A 16,637-nucleotide genomic window follows, 5' to 3' on the forward strand; every position below is an offset into this window, starting at 1 on the left:
GGTTAAGAATCCGCCTGCCAATGCAGGGGATGCGGGTTCGAGCCCTGGTCCAGGAAGAGCCCACATGCCGTGGAGCGGCTAAGCCCGGTGCGCCATAACTACTGAGTCTGTGCTCTAGAGCCCGTGAGCCACAACTACTGAAGCCTGTGAGCCACAACTACGGAAGCCCGCAAGCCACAACTACTGAAGCCCGCGCGCCTACAGCCTGTGCTCCGCAACAAGAGAAGCCACTGCAATGAGGAGCCTGTGCACCGCAACGAAGAGTAGCCCCCGCTCGTTGCAACTAGAGAAAAGCCCGTGCACAGCAACAAAGACCCAAAGCAGCCAAAAATAAATAAATAAATAAATTAATTAATTTAAAGAAAGAAAGAAGCCAGATATAAGAGAATCCATGTAGCCTGATTACATTTATTAAAAAAAAAATTTATTCTTTATGTGACTACAAAGTAGTATTTTTTTTTAAATTAATTAATTAATTAATTTATTTTTGCTGTGTTGGGTCTTCGTTTCTGTGCGAGGGCTTTCTCTAGTTGTGGCAAGTGGGGGCCACTCTTCATCGTGGTGTGCAGGCCCCTCACTATCGCGGCCTCTCTTGTTGCGGAGCACAGGCTCCAGACGCGCAGGCTCAGTAGTTGTGGCTCACGGGTCTAGTTGCTCCGCGGCATGTGGGATCTTCCCAGACGAGGGCTCGAACCCGTGTCCCCTGCATTGGCAGGCAGATTCTCAACCACTGCGCCACCAGGGAAGCCCCAAAGCAGTATTTTTTCTAAAGCCTTATATATACAATACCGTTTATAATAAGTCACTTTTTTGCACAGCTGGCTTTGGTTAACCTGATGTGAAGAGGAAAAAAAATTAACATTGGGTGCCTTCTACTTACTAGATGTTGTTATCTTGTGCTTTTTAGACATTGTCTCAGTTAATAAACTCCTGGCTTTCTGGTGTTTTTTGGAATGCTATTGTATTTTCAGTGTTTGTAAGAAAGAGAATACTGTAGTTTTCCTGCAATGGTATTCTTATGCTGCTTTCATGGGTTCTTTTTTCTTTCTTCTTTTTTTTTTAATGAAACAATTTAAAACAGACATAGAAATCACTGCTTCAACAATTATCAACATTTTACCAATTTTGTTTCATCTATCCCCACACTTATTTTTGCAGTATTTTAAAGTTAATCATAATTTTCTTACTGTAGAAAATTAAAAAGTCAATTATCTTTCAGAGTTCTGTACTAACTGCATCTCAAATCTGAATAAACTTATTTTTGATTATTTCTCTGCTAGAGATATTACCAGCTTTCCACCTCCCATAAGCAACCTAGATGTTTTCTCTTTTTACTTCTTGCTCAAGGGAAAATTAGCATGGTTTTAGAGTAAAAGCTGTATCTGAATCCTGGTTCTGCCTATTATTAGCCTCTAGACTTTCAGCAAATTACTAAAACTTTCTCTAACCTTCAGTTTGCTTGTTGATAAAAATGGGAATAACCATACTTTAAAAATAATACCTTTTAAGGCTTTTTATTCCTTTCATTCATTCACTAAATTTCTACTGAGTGTCTTCTGTGCCCTTAGTGTTATATTAGATGCTGGGACAGAGTAGAGAGTAAAACTAGATATTGTTTCTATTCTAATGCAGTGTCAGTCTGTTGCATGTTTTTCAAACCCTAGATCACAAATAGAGGTGGGCTGTAAAATCATCTTGTAAAGAAAAAGAACAGAAAATATATCTCATCACACATGGTAAAGGTGAAAATTGTTTCCAGAAACTTATTTTTGTTTATATATATGCATGCATATATATTTATATGCATTGTATATGTTATATATGTATGTGTATATCATTGGTTTGTGATGTCTAATGTATTAATGTGTGTCTTTCTATGGGTGTGGTGACAACAAAACTCTTAAAGCCACCGATGTAGTGAGGGAGATAGATATTTATCAAATAGTCACATTAATGAACATATAAATTTGTATATAAGTACAAATTTGTATATAAATACAAATTAAGAAAACCATTCTAAAGGAAAGGAACACGGTTTTATGAGAGCATACACTGAGAGTACCTGAACTACACTGGAGGGTCAGGGAAAGCCACCCTGATAAAAGCATTTATGATTTGAATATGAAGGATGAGGAAGAGCTAAGTAGGCAAAAATATGTGGGGATGGGGGAGAGGGAGAAGGAAAAGGAGAGGGAGAGATGGGGTGGAGGGAAGAGGGAGAGATGGGGAGAGAGGGAGAGATGGGGGGAGAGGGAGAGGGAGAGAGAGAGACAGAGAGGAAATGAAAATGCTTCATCTATAGATATTCACCTAAAGAAAACAATATGTGTAAAGGCTCTGGTTCACGTCCTCCCTCTATCCTATAGTCTAGCTACTCTCAGGAGTACCTGAGAATACCAAGATGACTCATATTTCAGCTCCATAACATATGCTACTCTCACTGCTTGGAGTGTCCTTTTCTTCTCCCTGCCTTCTGGTTAAAGACTTCTTAGCTTTTAAGACTCAGCTCAAGTGTCATCTTCTCTAGGAAGTCATATCTGACTTCCTTTCCCTCAAGAGTCACCTACTTCTTCTTTTGTTTCCACAGTGTATTCCTGAAATAACTCTAATTATGGCTTCCTAATGTATTTGTAATCATTTGCTTATTTGTCTCAGGGAAATTCCTAGTACCTGCTGAATAACAGGTATTCAATAAATGTTCAATATACGAAGTATTCGAAAGTTCAAGAAACGAATGAGTGTGGCTCCTAAGAATCTTTGTAGAAAGATGCATGCATGAATGAACAATAAATAATATTTTCCACTGCAAAATGCTGTATTTTGAATGCCTTCCATTTTATGCTGGTTCATGTATATTGTTTTCTTCAAAATACGAGTCAACATTCACCATCTTTAGAATGTTCAGAAAGACTGCTCTGTTTAACTCTATATAACTTAGATTATGTCTAGCATAGTGCCTAGCTCATCACTGATGCTCAGTAAATATTTGATAAAATAAAGAAATGAATTTGGCACTTCCATAATACTTAGGTGGGAAGTTTGTAAACTGTCTTGTACACATTAGTATTGTGCTCTGTAAATTTTCTTAAGTAATCTTATAAATGTGTGGTAGGTAGGGATCACTTCCTTTATTTCTTTTTTGAAACCCTCTGCTCTTCAGTCTTCCTTTTGTCTCCTGTTCCCCACACATGCAAATATACATACACTCAAAATGCTCGTATCAGTGTTCTGCACAAATGCTCCAAACAAATGTCATTATATAATGAGTGGCTAGAGATAATCCAGGGCAAGGTTGGTATAGAGTGTCACGGAGACCAACAACTGAAAGAGCCTTTAAGTGATTCTAAGAAGCAAGATGCTTTGTTGCCAAGGAAGGTACACTGACTGGGGAGAGAATATGTCTCACTTTAACTATGTTCTCCACTTTGCCCTGAAAATTTCCACCTGGGAAACATGCCTCTATATTGCTAGCTAAGGAAGGCTCAGTCAACCAACATTATAGAAAGTCCCTGGTACCAATGGAAGAGTCATTTTTACCATTTCCCTTATAACAGTGCTTCTCAACCCTTAATGTGCATAGAAATCACCTGGAGATCTTGTTAAAATACAGATTCTGATTCAGTAGGTCTGGGACAGGCCCTGAGGTTCTACATTTCTAACAAGCTGATGCTTATGCAGCTGGTTCATGGACTACCATTTCTGAGGAGCAGAGCACTGTAAGACTGAACGGAATACAGACAAATTCAGACTAAGAGAAAACTTAAGAAATAAAAAATTAGTGAACTACAACAGAAGTCCTGATTTTACATCAACACCAAGGCTAACTATTTATTATAAAGACAGAAAAGTAACGATCAATCGGTACCTAACTTACTGATATTTATTTTAAAATATCTATTAAAGAGACAGGTAAAAGAAAAGTTGCCATTTTCAAGATGAATTCTACCAGCTTGGGTGGGAGGGGGCAGAAGTGGAGGTACAGTGGCAGATGAAGCTAAAGCTTGGAAAGAAATTAAGTAAGCCACAGTACGCCATTAGAAAAGATGGATGGATTCCAAGGATTTCTGTAAAGGCTTAGACTCTTTCCCCCCACTAATTCTGGCATTTCTGTTAATAAGTTTTCTGTTTTGTAACTGTAGAATTTAATTTGAAGGAAGAGATAAAAGCAATATAAACCAAATCCTAACAGCAAATGCACTGTATAATGCTTAATGCTAGACCCTGAAACTGCTCCCACTTCCACCTTTTTAATGTCCAGAAAACACTTTTAGTCTTTATTTGAAGATTTCTGATTATATCATTTGATATAAAATTGATACCATTAGATAACTATTCATTGTGGCAGTGTATAGAAAATGATCATCCTCAAGCCATTTGCCCTAGAATTATCCCTCATTTTCATTTTCCAGCCATGTGGGAGCTCTCTTTAAATCTCTTGAAATCCTTTATAGCTATTCACTTATTTTCAGTAACAAAAGCCTCATCGTTTCCATGTTAGGACTGAATAAACAGAGGCCATAGATAGCATAACTTTCAGAGGTCCTAGCCACCTCTATTCTTCAACAGAGGAATAAGGCAGAGGGACTAAGATTTTGTTTATCTCTAATTATGGAACCAAACTGTCTAAGAGTGGATGATAGGCAACACGGTAATAGTATTGATATTTATGTGTATACTAAAATTAACATTGTAGAACGAGTTTGGAGTGGTGGCAAGGGTAGGTGACAAGACTAGCACAACAGGATTAATACTTGCTGCAGTTATACTGAGGGATTAAATCAGGTGAGTTGTTTGGAATTTTAAATCTGCTGCCTGGAAAGCAGGGAGCAAGGAGTAGAACAGATGAATGAGAAGGCATTTTATATTCTTTACCATCATCTTCCAGGAGAAAAATGCCCATATATTGTTAGTATTGGGAAAAGATATATTATTTCCTTAAATACATTATTTTAAGCTTTTTGGGATTAACTTAATTATTCCAAATTATCTCTCTGCTCACATGAGTAATACTCCTATATCATAAGGCTTTCTTTTTCATCCAAAGTGTCCTACAGTGGAAGGCCGTTGGCTGTCAAATGAGTTGGAAAACCAGCTATGGCCAAACAGGATTTAAATGGACAAAACAGAAACTCTAAAACATGACTTTTGTGACAGAATAAGAACTAGCTCAAAATAAAAAAGGTTATACCGAATTTTAGTACGCGTTTTAACACACTGGAAGGAAGTACAACAAAATGTTCATAGTAGCTAGACAGTGAGAAAATGGGTTAAAATGTTCTTTTTGATTTTCTGTATTTTCCATAAGCATGTATTTAATCGGAATGTATAAAAGAAAAAGCTTTAATATTTACTTAACCTAAATGGCAAGGATTTCTCTTAATATAATTTTCCAGAATTGTTTGTTGTACATGGTTCTCAAAATAAGTATTGGCTTGTTTATAATTTTCCCTTTTCTTAAATAATCCCAAAACTAATTCTGAAGTGATAAACCTTTAAAATTGAACATTTTCAAGAGAGTGAATTTGGTATTCTGAGATATTTTTACCTTTATTAACATCTCAGAAGCAATTGTGAGACAATGGGCACCCACATCTCTATAGGAGCGTGTGAATGCATCAAGAAGATGGTTGGCTTAATCAGTGTGAAGGGAGAAATAACTCTTCAAAAATACGAATAAAACTATTGTATTGCTTCTAACTGGTAAATGCTACTTTCATTTTCTTTTCTCTGCTTTCATCATTCAAATTCATTCCCTCCTGAATGTAGTTTTAGGTTTATTAGTTTACATCATCATCACTTGATTCCTGTCTTCTTTATACTCTATTCTTTCTTATTTTTTAAAAGCTGTTCCTATTTCTTATTTCTTCAGCTATTTGTTACTGTCTTGATTTTTCAACCCACATACCTTAAAGTAAGTGATCCTCCAACTGGTTTGGAGTTTTATCCCACATGTTTCTGAAGGATACTGGCTAATGCTTAGTGATCCAGAGCAAGTTAGCAACCTCTTTACACCTAGAGGGTTAGCAATGCTCACAGGTGCCACTGGTTATTACTGGAAGGCCTAAGGCAAAGGCAGAGGAGAAGAAAAACAAGGAGAATAAAGGGAGTGGGGAGAAAGGAATGGGAGTAAAGGAAGAAGGGGTGGAGAGAAGAAGGTATACAAAGTAGAGAGGTAGAGAGCCACAACAATAGCCTCAAGGATATTCTTTACCAAAACACTGCCTGGGGTTGGTATTATAACACAGAAAAGACTAAGACCATGCCTTTTGGTTCACTGATGACTTCTGCTGCCTTAATTATGATGCTGATCATAATTAACCAGTCATTCCTACTTTGAAATTTAACTATATCCATGATGGTTATCTGTTATGTGTTATGTCTCTGTTATACATTCCATATCTTAGAGAACTAGCAACGTTTCACAGGAAAGAAATAATGTGAATTAGCTGCATGGTGGCTTATCTGTTGAACATTTTATACCGTGAGATGTCATTTTAAATGTTTGTGTGTGTGTGTGTGTGTGTGTGTGTGTGTGTGTCTGCGTATGTGTGTGAAACAACTAAAAACACCACCACTCTAAAACAAAAGAATAAATATGATATACTAAATGGTAATTTTATATATAAATTTCTTTGATAGATTCTACAGTTGTAGAAAGGCTCTTTCCTGGCTCACATGGGCTAACTAGAAAAGCTAAAAGCAATAGTTTCTTTTTATTGAGCTGCTGCTACCTCATCTAAAAATCACAGAACAACTTTCTGTTTCAGAATAATTCTGCCTAATATAATTTATTTTCTCACTTTCTCTTACTTTACATTACCAAGAATATAAAAAATAGACTTTCTTGTCCTTTTGGTGTTTCACCTGCTGTAGTTGTTTGTTCTACTCTGGAAGTAAGAATTCATCATTTCATAGCAATCCAATATGGCTACCAATTATAAGTTCAAACAGAATTTACATTTTAGAGGGAATAAGAAACAAGAGCCAGTGAGGCTATCAGAAGACTAAAATAATTTTCTTTCTGGATAATAGTCATTATAATAAACACTATAGAAGAAATGAATTTGGAAGAGAAAACATAGGAGGCATTGGGGATTTGTTATTTATATTTTCAGAAATACTCTAATTTGTGAGATAGAGCCGAATGAGGTGCATTTAAGACAGTTTCCTGAGAAAGAATACACTAGTAGGAATTAATCTCTCCACCATTTTATGAGAATAACAGTTTAGATAAGTGTTATCCTTTTTTCAGAGATGTTTTAAGAAAATGTGATAATAATAATAAAAAAATAAAAAAGTAATAATAATAGTAATAATAGATACTATTATTAAACATTAAAAAACAACTATTGAGTGCTTTTTTGTGTGTGTGTGTTTGCCATATACTTTAAGGCCTTCTACAGTCTCACTTAATTCTCACAATAACCTGTTGGGATAAATACTGTTATAATTATCACCATTTTATAGATGAGAAAACCAAGGCTCAAAAAGTTTAAGTGATTTGCTCAAAGTTACATAGATGGAACTGGTGCTAGAACCCAGATCACTCTTACTTTGTTATCACTCACTTTTTTATCACTCAAAGTCCATAATCTTAACCATTTGTTCTACTGTCTCCAACAGAGAAAGATACTGCTAAGAGATGGCAATGGAACACGGAGGAGGTCAATGAATGTATTTAATTACAAGAAAGAGGAAATTATTTTAATAGCTAGATAGAGTAAAAAAAAATCCAAAACCAAAAAATCAAGTAAGGGACTCCATAAATGACCATTAAAAAGGAATTGGCCTTCTTAACAGCTCTGATAAACTGGGAAATGTTTTTAGACATTTCTTCAATGATACCAGCCTTGAGTTAATAACCAATAATAGTTTCTAAGCAATTCAGTTGCATTTTCATTTTGGGTTCTTTCGTAGATTGGACTTTAGGCAGGCAAATGCTATTTAGTATTTGCTTTTGAGCTTTATGCAATCCCAGGCAACTCTAAAGGCATGAGCTGCTGGTACCATCTGGGGCTTCAGAGCCTTGAAATATGGAATCTTCTAGGGAATTAGAGGTTTCCCTCATGCTTGCTTTCTATGAAGCCCTTATTGATGTTTGAGTTTAAAGCAGGAGAAAAAAACTTCCCCACTTTATCCCTGGTGTTGGGAGTTTGCTCTTCTTTCTTGGACCATATAGATGTTTTCAACTAGAAAACATTTGGACTTCCAGACCAAGACTGTCTGCCATCTGGTATGTGTAGAGGCCGAAAGAATAAACCATAATACAGTGTCTTTATCAACCTCTACATATTTATTTGTAAGTAAGAATTTTCAAGTAACTATAGTACTGTCACTGAAAAGTTTTAATCAAGATTGTGCTGGAAAATATATAGGTATAGGTTAACATTGTTATCTGTGAACAAAATTATTTTGACAACCAAGGGGGAAATAGATGTAATAGTCATTAGGTACCTGGGCTGAGCCACAAATCCGAAAAAAAAAAAAAAATTACAATGTGAGTATGTTGATACTCAAGAAAGCCAAAATATTTACCTCGGACAGCATAGCCATCTTTTACTGATGCTGGGAACGGGGGTAGGTTGTCTTTTGCATATACATCTTGAGCAAGGACTCGCCCCATTCCATCTGTAAGAGAAAAGAAGGAAAATATGGATGTTAAGTGCAGTGGGTTAAACAGGTAGTCCTAAACAAGATGGACATATGTACTTGTCTGACAAGGCTTGTATAAGGGCTCAGTCAGATCTCCTGATTTCTATCCCAAGGAATAGGCGACAGAAGGAAGAGATGCATCCTAGTGTCTGAAATAAAAGATTAAGATTCAGTCAATTAATAGCAATGCTTGCAGGGATTATTTGAATATGAGTAGCTACACAGTCATCAAAGATGTGTTCAAGTTGATGTGTCATTAATCCTTTAACAATCCAAAGACGATTTTCTTTAAAAAGTAAATTCTTAAACAGTCATAGTCATTGACCCAGTAATTTCACTTCTAGAAATCTATCTTAAGAAAATGGATAAATCTTTCTGTACATGTTTATTTCAGAGTTGCTTACATTAGTGAGAAATGGAAAGAAATCATAAGTTTAACAATATAGAAATTTAAACAGACAATGATGTATCCTTATGATAAAATATTATACAGGCTAAAGTAATATTTTTGAAAAATATTCACTGACACAGGAAAATTCTTATGACATACATTTTAAAAACATGCAGAACTGTACATATAATGCATAATCCTAACTATGTTAAGATATATGTATATAGAGCAATAGCAAAAGATGGGAAAGGCATACATGAAAATATAAAGTATTTGTTTACTGCAGTATGTTGGAACTATGTATAATTTTATACCCTTTGCTATAATTTTCTGAAAATTTCCAAGTTTTCTACAATGATCACAAGTAATTTTTAGAGCTTTTTTCCTTTAGAAGAGAAAAGTAAAGAAAAGAAAGGAGCTTCCTTATCATTCTATTTAACTTTAGCCAAACTTTTGGCTTTATTAACCTAAAAAAATTAGTGACTATAAGAAGAGCACCAGTGACCTATTGTGTGAAGTGACTATTCAAACCACTATTCATCCACTCTGGATGACAATCACATTTGGTTACAGCTCAGGAGTTTGATTTAGTGCCAAAAAGAATAAAAGTTTCAAGAGTCATGACCAATTCCTTAAATCCTCTAGTCAGAATCTGTCCTTATTATTATTATTATTACTATTGTTATTATCTTAAAGAAGTAACAGAATAATTAATAGGAGATAGAGAAGGAAGAAGAGGAGAAGGAAAAAAAAATCAAGCTTCACTACAAAGACTACAAGTAATATAGAATTGATTTACATAAGATGTTTGTATAGATTTAGAAAATTCCATTGTTTCCAGAGCTAGATGAGTCTTTTTTTGTTTGTTTCTTTTTTGTTTTTAGCTTTGTCCTTCTTAGCCACCTAGAGCCTCTGGTTTCCAGATTCCAGGACAAAGAAGTAAGGACAGACAGATTTAAAACTTTTGTACTCTGATCCACAGTGATAGTGATACTGACTCTTTCTTTTTAAGGAAAGTGACACCTGAATTGGAAGGGAGAACTTCTTAGCAGATTCTAGCTGTAGGTATTCCCAGGAGGTTGAAGCTATTCTGTAGCTATGGACCATACTTTGTAAGACCAGGGAAGTGGTAGGACCAGAGGGTCTGGTTTGTATTCATATATACAACATTAACTCCCAAATGAACCTGAAGCTATAAGGTAGTCTCTGGTAGTGAGCCCCATGGCATCTGCCCAGGGTCACAATAAACTACCTGGGGTAGCTCCTTATCTGAAACTATTCTGGTCTGGTGTGGTGAATGAAAATATAAGTGCTATGCCAGTTCAGATCCTAAGAGAATAATTTTCTGGGATTTGGAATAGCTCAGTAACAGTGGTTAATAATCAAATATAGCACCAGGGCTGAGTTTTTTTGGCAGCTGGTCCAGTTAATCTAATATATGTTTATATAGCATTTTATAAGTTACTAAGTAATATCATATACATATATAATCTCATTTAATCCTTACAAAAATCTAGTAAAGCATTATTATATTCATTTTACAGATGAAAAAAGAGAAGTTTAAACAGGGTAAGTAACTTATCCAAGGTCATATATTTCACAGGTGGCTAAGGTAGGATTGAAATTTAGATCTTAGAGCATCAATCATTACTACAATGGCAATAGCTACATACTCTCCATGTACTGCTCTTCCTCTGTTTCCCTGACATTTAAAAAAGCTACAAGGTGATTCCTCAAAAAATTAAACATAGAATTACCATATAATCCAGTAATTCCACTTCTAGGTATATATTCAAAAGAATTAACAGCAGAGACTTGAACAGATATTTGTGCACTATTTTTATAGCAGCATTATTCACAACACAGTAGTCAAAAAGTGGAAGTAACCCAAGTGCCTACTGACAGATGAATGGATAAACAAAATGTAGTATATACATATAAGAATATTATTCAGCCTTAAAAAGGAAGGAAATTCTGACATATGCCATAATATGGATGAAACTTGAAGACATTATAAAATAAGTGAAAATAAGTGAAATAAGCCAGTCACAAAACGACAAATATTGTATGATTCCATTTATATGAGGTAATCAGACTATTCAAACTCAAAGTCATAGTATCAAAAAGTAGAATGGTGGTTGCCGTGGGCTGGGGAGAGGGAGGAATAGGAAGTTATTTTTTAATGAGTATGGAGTTTCAGTGTGGGGAGATGAAAAAGTTTTGGAGATGGATGGTAATGATAGCTGCAGAATAATGTAAATGTATTTAATGTCACTGAACTGTACAGTTAAACACAATTAAAATGGTAAATCTTATTTTATGTATGTGCTACCACCACCACAAAAAACTACAAAGAACGGATGGCATCAACAGCTAGCACATGTTATTTTTCCTTCCTAAGTCCTTGCCAGTAGCCCAAGAGCAGTGATACATGCCCATCATGGCTCTTTTTATTCCTGTATTCCAGAAAGAAAGAGGTTGAACACTTAGTATGCTAAGTTTGAAAGACTGTTAATACCGACAGTTGTAGATATTGTAGTGGCTCAACATAAGTTAACTAAGCTCTCATTGACAGCCAGTTTAGAGAAAAGAGTATCAGCTGACTTGATTTCTCCCTTTAATGCCTGAGTTACTCATGTATCTTACTGTGCAATTCCACTCTGGAGGGTTCCTAAGGTATACAGTCTACTCAATCATAATTTGACAAAATTAGATTCTGGAAACTAAAGCAAAAACTTTGTTCTGTAAGTTTCCAATAATAATTGACCCCCTACCCCCATCCTACCATACACATAAACACTAAAAAATAGCCCTCAAATCTGAGGAGGCTCAAATAATAACTCTGGATTGAGAAGATGTACATATGACAAGAATAAGTGAGTTTATTTAATTATTTATTGAAGTATAGTTGCTTTAAATGTTCTATAAGTTACAGGTGTGCAATAATATAGTGGTTTGCAGTTTTTAAAGGTTATACTCCACTTATAGTTATTACAAAATATTGGCTATATTCTCCATGTTGTATAATATATGATTGTAGCTGATTTTATACCTAATAATTTGTACCTCTTACTCCCCTACCCCTAACTTGCCCCTTCCTTCTTTCCTCCCCACCCTGGTAACCTCTAGCTTGTTCTCTACATCTGTGAGTCTGCTTCTTTTTTATTATATTCACTAATTTGTTGTATTTCTTAGATTCTGAATATAAGTGATATCATACAGTATTTGTCTTTCTCTAACTTACTTCACTTAGCGTACATAATGCCCTCCAAGTCTTTTCATGTTGCTGCAAATGGCAAAATTTCATTCTTTTTTATGGCTGAGTAGTGGTCCAGTGTGTGTGTGTGTGTGTGTGTGTGTGTGTGTGTTTGTGTGTGAGTGTGTAACACCTTCTTTATCTGTTCATCTCCTGATGGACAGTTAGGCTGCTTCCATATCTTGGCAATCATATATAATGCTGCCACGAACACTGGGGTGCATGTATCTTTTCGAATTAGTGTTTTTGCTTTTTTGGATATATACCCAGAAGTGAAATTGCTGGGTCATATGGTAGTTCTGTTTTTAGTTTTTTGAGAAACTTCCATCCTATTTTCCACAGAGGCTGTACCAATTTACGTTCCCACCAACAGTGTACGAGGAGGTTCCCTTTTTTTTACATCCTATAAGTGAGTTATTTAAATGCTAAAATCTACCCAAGCTTCATTAGGCTACAAAATAATACACAGATCCTATTTTAAGAATTCTGTGGTGCTAGCATAAGACTTGCCTAGTATAATTTGGAAAATGTTTATACTGAGATTGAGCTTTATTTCTGACAAGTGTCCAGTTTCTGATACAAAGAATGATTTGCCACATTTTAAACGTGGTGGGCTTTTTCTTATTTCTATGCCATTGCAAATAATGTTGCCTTGGACAGGAATACCTTTTTTCCTTCTTCTTTTCTCCCCCTAGTGAACCTTAGGCAACCTTCAAGTTTCAGCTCAGATGTCATGTCTTTGGTCTTCTGTCTCTAAACAGGAAAAGTTAGTTCACTGACCGATTTATTTATCCATTCATCAAACACTGGGAACCTACTATATGCTAGACACTGGGGACAAAAATACTAGTAAGACCTGGCTGATTTCCTCAAGGAATTCACATGTAACAGTGCATGTGAGAAAGGGGGATATGGAATAAAAATATGATTACAAGATAGTATGATATGGGCAGTGACAGATATATGATCAGGGCAATATCGGAAGCAAACAGAAAAAACCACCTAACCAACAATTTGTGGAACAACAAGAAAATCTTCCTACATGAGGTATCTATGCTGAGTTTTACAGTTTGAAGTAAGAACCAAGTAGGAGAAAGGAGGGGGCATTTTAGACAACGGAAGCAGGATCGAGGGAGTTTAAACTTAATCTCATGAAAATGGGAATCCAATGTAGGATTTTTAAGCAGAGTGATGACTTCAAGTTAACCTCCCAGCAGTGTTTAAGTCTCTTCAGAGATAATGGAACTTTTTATGAACTTGCCTAGTGACAAGATACAGAATGGTTTGGAGGGATTGTACTTAGTCTTCATATTCTTAAAACATTTGTATCCATCTGTTATGGTACACTTTCCACATTACATTACGGTTGTTTGTGAAACTATCTTGACTTCTCCATCAGGTTGTGAATTCCTTGTTGTCACAGCATATCTCACCCATCATTGTATCCCCAGTACCAAGCACAGTGCTTGATACTTAAAAGGCACCCAGTAAATGTTTGTTGAATGACTGAATCAATGATTGAGTGCATTGATGATTAGAACTAAGGAGGGAAAGAAATGTCAGGTAAATAGAGAAAAAGGTCACATCAATCAAATACAACCAACTTCATCCAGAGAATACATAAAATGGAGAAGGACATTTTGCTAACTTCTACTCTCATTATTTCCCACTTAGACTCCTCTAAGCAAGTCGTTTTTTTTGTGTGTAATGGATGCTCACCTCCATGCTTACAGTCATGACTTGCCTAAACCTGGACTATCATCTTCCTTTTTGTTATCAATAAATGTCTATCACCTATTTCAAGACCCCATTTAAGATAGTAGGTTCTCCTTGATTATTGCCCCTCTGAATACTACTCTTGTATATTCAGTTAGTAATATATCAGCAAGTATTTGCAAAATTGTGTGTAAGAGTTCTCAAGGTGGTGAGTGTGAGAAAAGTGTGTGTTTGGTTTCTTAAGTTTCTGAAGAAAGAGAACTGTATTTTTCATTTATGGCTAATCAAAGCAACAAGTACAGGTTATATTTAAAATGACTTTTAGCAGCCTAGACTTCCAGAGGAGTCTCTGCTATTATTTAAATTCAGTTCTTCTTAAAAGGCAAGGGCAAATCCAAGAGAAACAAAAACATATGCCCATGCAAAAACCTGTACACAAATACTAATTGCAGCATTATTCATTAACAGTCAAAAGATGGAAACAATCCAACAGTCCATCAATTGATGAATGGATAAATAAAACATGGTATACACATAAAATGAAATATTACTTGGCTATAAAAAGGAGTGAGGTACTAATGGGAACTATAAAACATTGCTGAAAGAAATTATAAAGAAGATACAAATAAATGGAAAGACATCCTTTGCTCATGGATTGAAAGACATAATATTCTTAGTGCCCATGCCATCCAAAGCCACCTATGGATTCAACGTAATCTCAATAAAAATGCAAATGGCATTTTTTGCAGAAATAGAAAAATTCATCCTAAAATTCATATGGAATCTCAAGAGACCCCAAGCAGCCAAAACGATTATAAAGAAAGCAAAGTTGTAAGACTCACACTTCCTGATTTTATAACATATTACAAAGCTACGGTAAGAAAAACAGAGTGGCACTAGCATAAAGACAGACAAATAGACCAATGGTTTGATAGTTAATTTTATGTGTCATCTTCACTGGCCATGAGATACCTAGATTAAACATTATTTCTGGGTGTGTCTGTGAGAGTTTTTCCAGATGAGATTAGTGCTTGAATTGGTGGAATCAATAAAGTATATGGCCCTCCCCATTGTGGGTGGCATCATTCTATCAATTGGGCATCTGAATAGAACAAAAAGGTGGAGGAAAAAAATTGTCCCTTTTGCTTTCTGCCTGCCTGTTTGACCTGGGACGTTGGTCTTCTCTTGCCCTTGGATGGGCTTTATATCAACTCCCTTGGTTTGCAGCCTTTTGGACTTGGACTGGAATTATAACACCAGCTTTCCTGGGTTGCCAGCTTGCAGATGGCAAATCATGGGACTTCTCAGCCTCCATAATCATGTGAGTCAATTCCTCATAATAAATCTCTTCCTATATATATTCTGTTGGTTCTGTTTCTCTGGAGAACTCTGTCTAATACAAATGGAATAGAATAGAGAGTCCAGAAATAAACACTCACGTATACGGTCAAATGACCTTTGACAAGGATATCAAGACCACTCAATGGGGAAAAGATAACCTTTTCAAAAAATGATGTTGGGAAAACTGGATAGCCACATTCGAAAGAATGAAGCTGGACTCTTTTATCTTCCACCATATACAAAACTTAACTCAAAAAAGATTAAAGATTAAAGATTTAAAGATTAAAATGTAAAACCAACAACTATAAAACTCTTAGAAGAAAACATTGAGGAAAGGATTCATGACATTGGATTTGGCAATGATTTCTTGAATACGACAACAAAAGCACAGGCAACAAAAGCAAAAATAGACACAGGGGACAACATCAAACTTAAAAACTCTTGTGCATCAAAGGATACTATCAACAAAGTGAAAAGGCAAACTTCAAAATGGGAGAAATATCTGCAAATCATATATCTGATAAGGGGTTAATCTCCTGAATACATAAAGAAATCCTACAACTCAAAAACAAACAGATCTAATAACCTGATTAAAAATGGGAAAGGCACCAGGAATAGGAGCCCCCAGAGCACTTGGCTTTGAAGGTTAGTGGGGCTTGATTGCAGGAGCTCCACAGGATTGGGAGAAATAGAGACTTCACACTTTTTTTTTTTTTTTTTAAATACCTCTTTATTGGAGTGTAATTGCTTCACAGTGTTGTGTTAGAGAGACTTCACTCTTAAAGGGCACACACAAAATCTCACACACGCCAGGACTAAAGGCAAAAGCAGTAATTTGATAGGAGCCTGAGCCAGACGTACCTGCTCATCTTGGAAGGTATCCTGGGGAGGCAAGGGGTGGCTATAGCCCACCCTGGGGACAGAGACACTGGTGGCGGACATATCCGGGAGGATTCATCTGTGTGAGCTCTCCTGGAGGCTGACATTTTGCCACCAAGACCTGGCCCCACCAACAGCATATAGGCATCAGTGCTGGGATGCCTCAGGCCAAACAACAAACTGGATAGGGACACAGCTGCACCCATCAGCAGACAGGCTGCCTAAAGACTTCCTGAGCCCCCAGCCATCTCTAGACACATCCCTAAGCATGGCTCTGCCCCCCAGAAGACCAAGACCCAGTTCCACCCACCAGGGGGCAAGCACCGACCCTTCCTGCCAGGAAGCCTGCACAAGCCTCTAGACCATCCTCATCTACCAGGGGACAGACACCAGTGGCAAGAA

The 16,637-nt window shown here is 36.3% G+C and overlaps 1 protein-coding gene across 2 annotated transcripts in view; it reads right to left on the minus strand.

The window, feature by feature from the left end:
• The window catches only part of GPHN (gephyrin), a 632,089-nt gene that overhangs the window by 92,180 nt on the left and 523,272 nt on the right, over positions 1–16,637 (minus strand). For both annotated transcript variants that reach the window (XM_068543944.1, XM_068543950.1), the window contains one exon: positions 8,536–8,628. In XM_068543944.1, coding sequence (XP_068400045.1) covers positions 8,536–8,628 — 93 coding nt within the window. The remainder of the gene's footprint in view (positions 1–8,535; positions 8,629–16,637) is intronic.

Source organism: Eschrichtius robustus, chromosome 1 (assembly GCF_028021215.1).
Source record: "Eschrichtius robustus isolate mEscRob2 chromosome 1, mEscRob2.pri, whole genome shotgun sequence".
Taxonomy (NCBI): Eukaryota; Metazoa; Chordata; class Mammalia; order Artiodactyla; family Eschrichtiidae; genus Eschrichtius; species Eschrichtius robustus.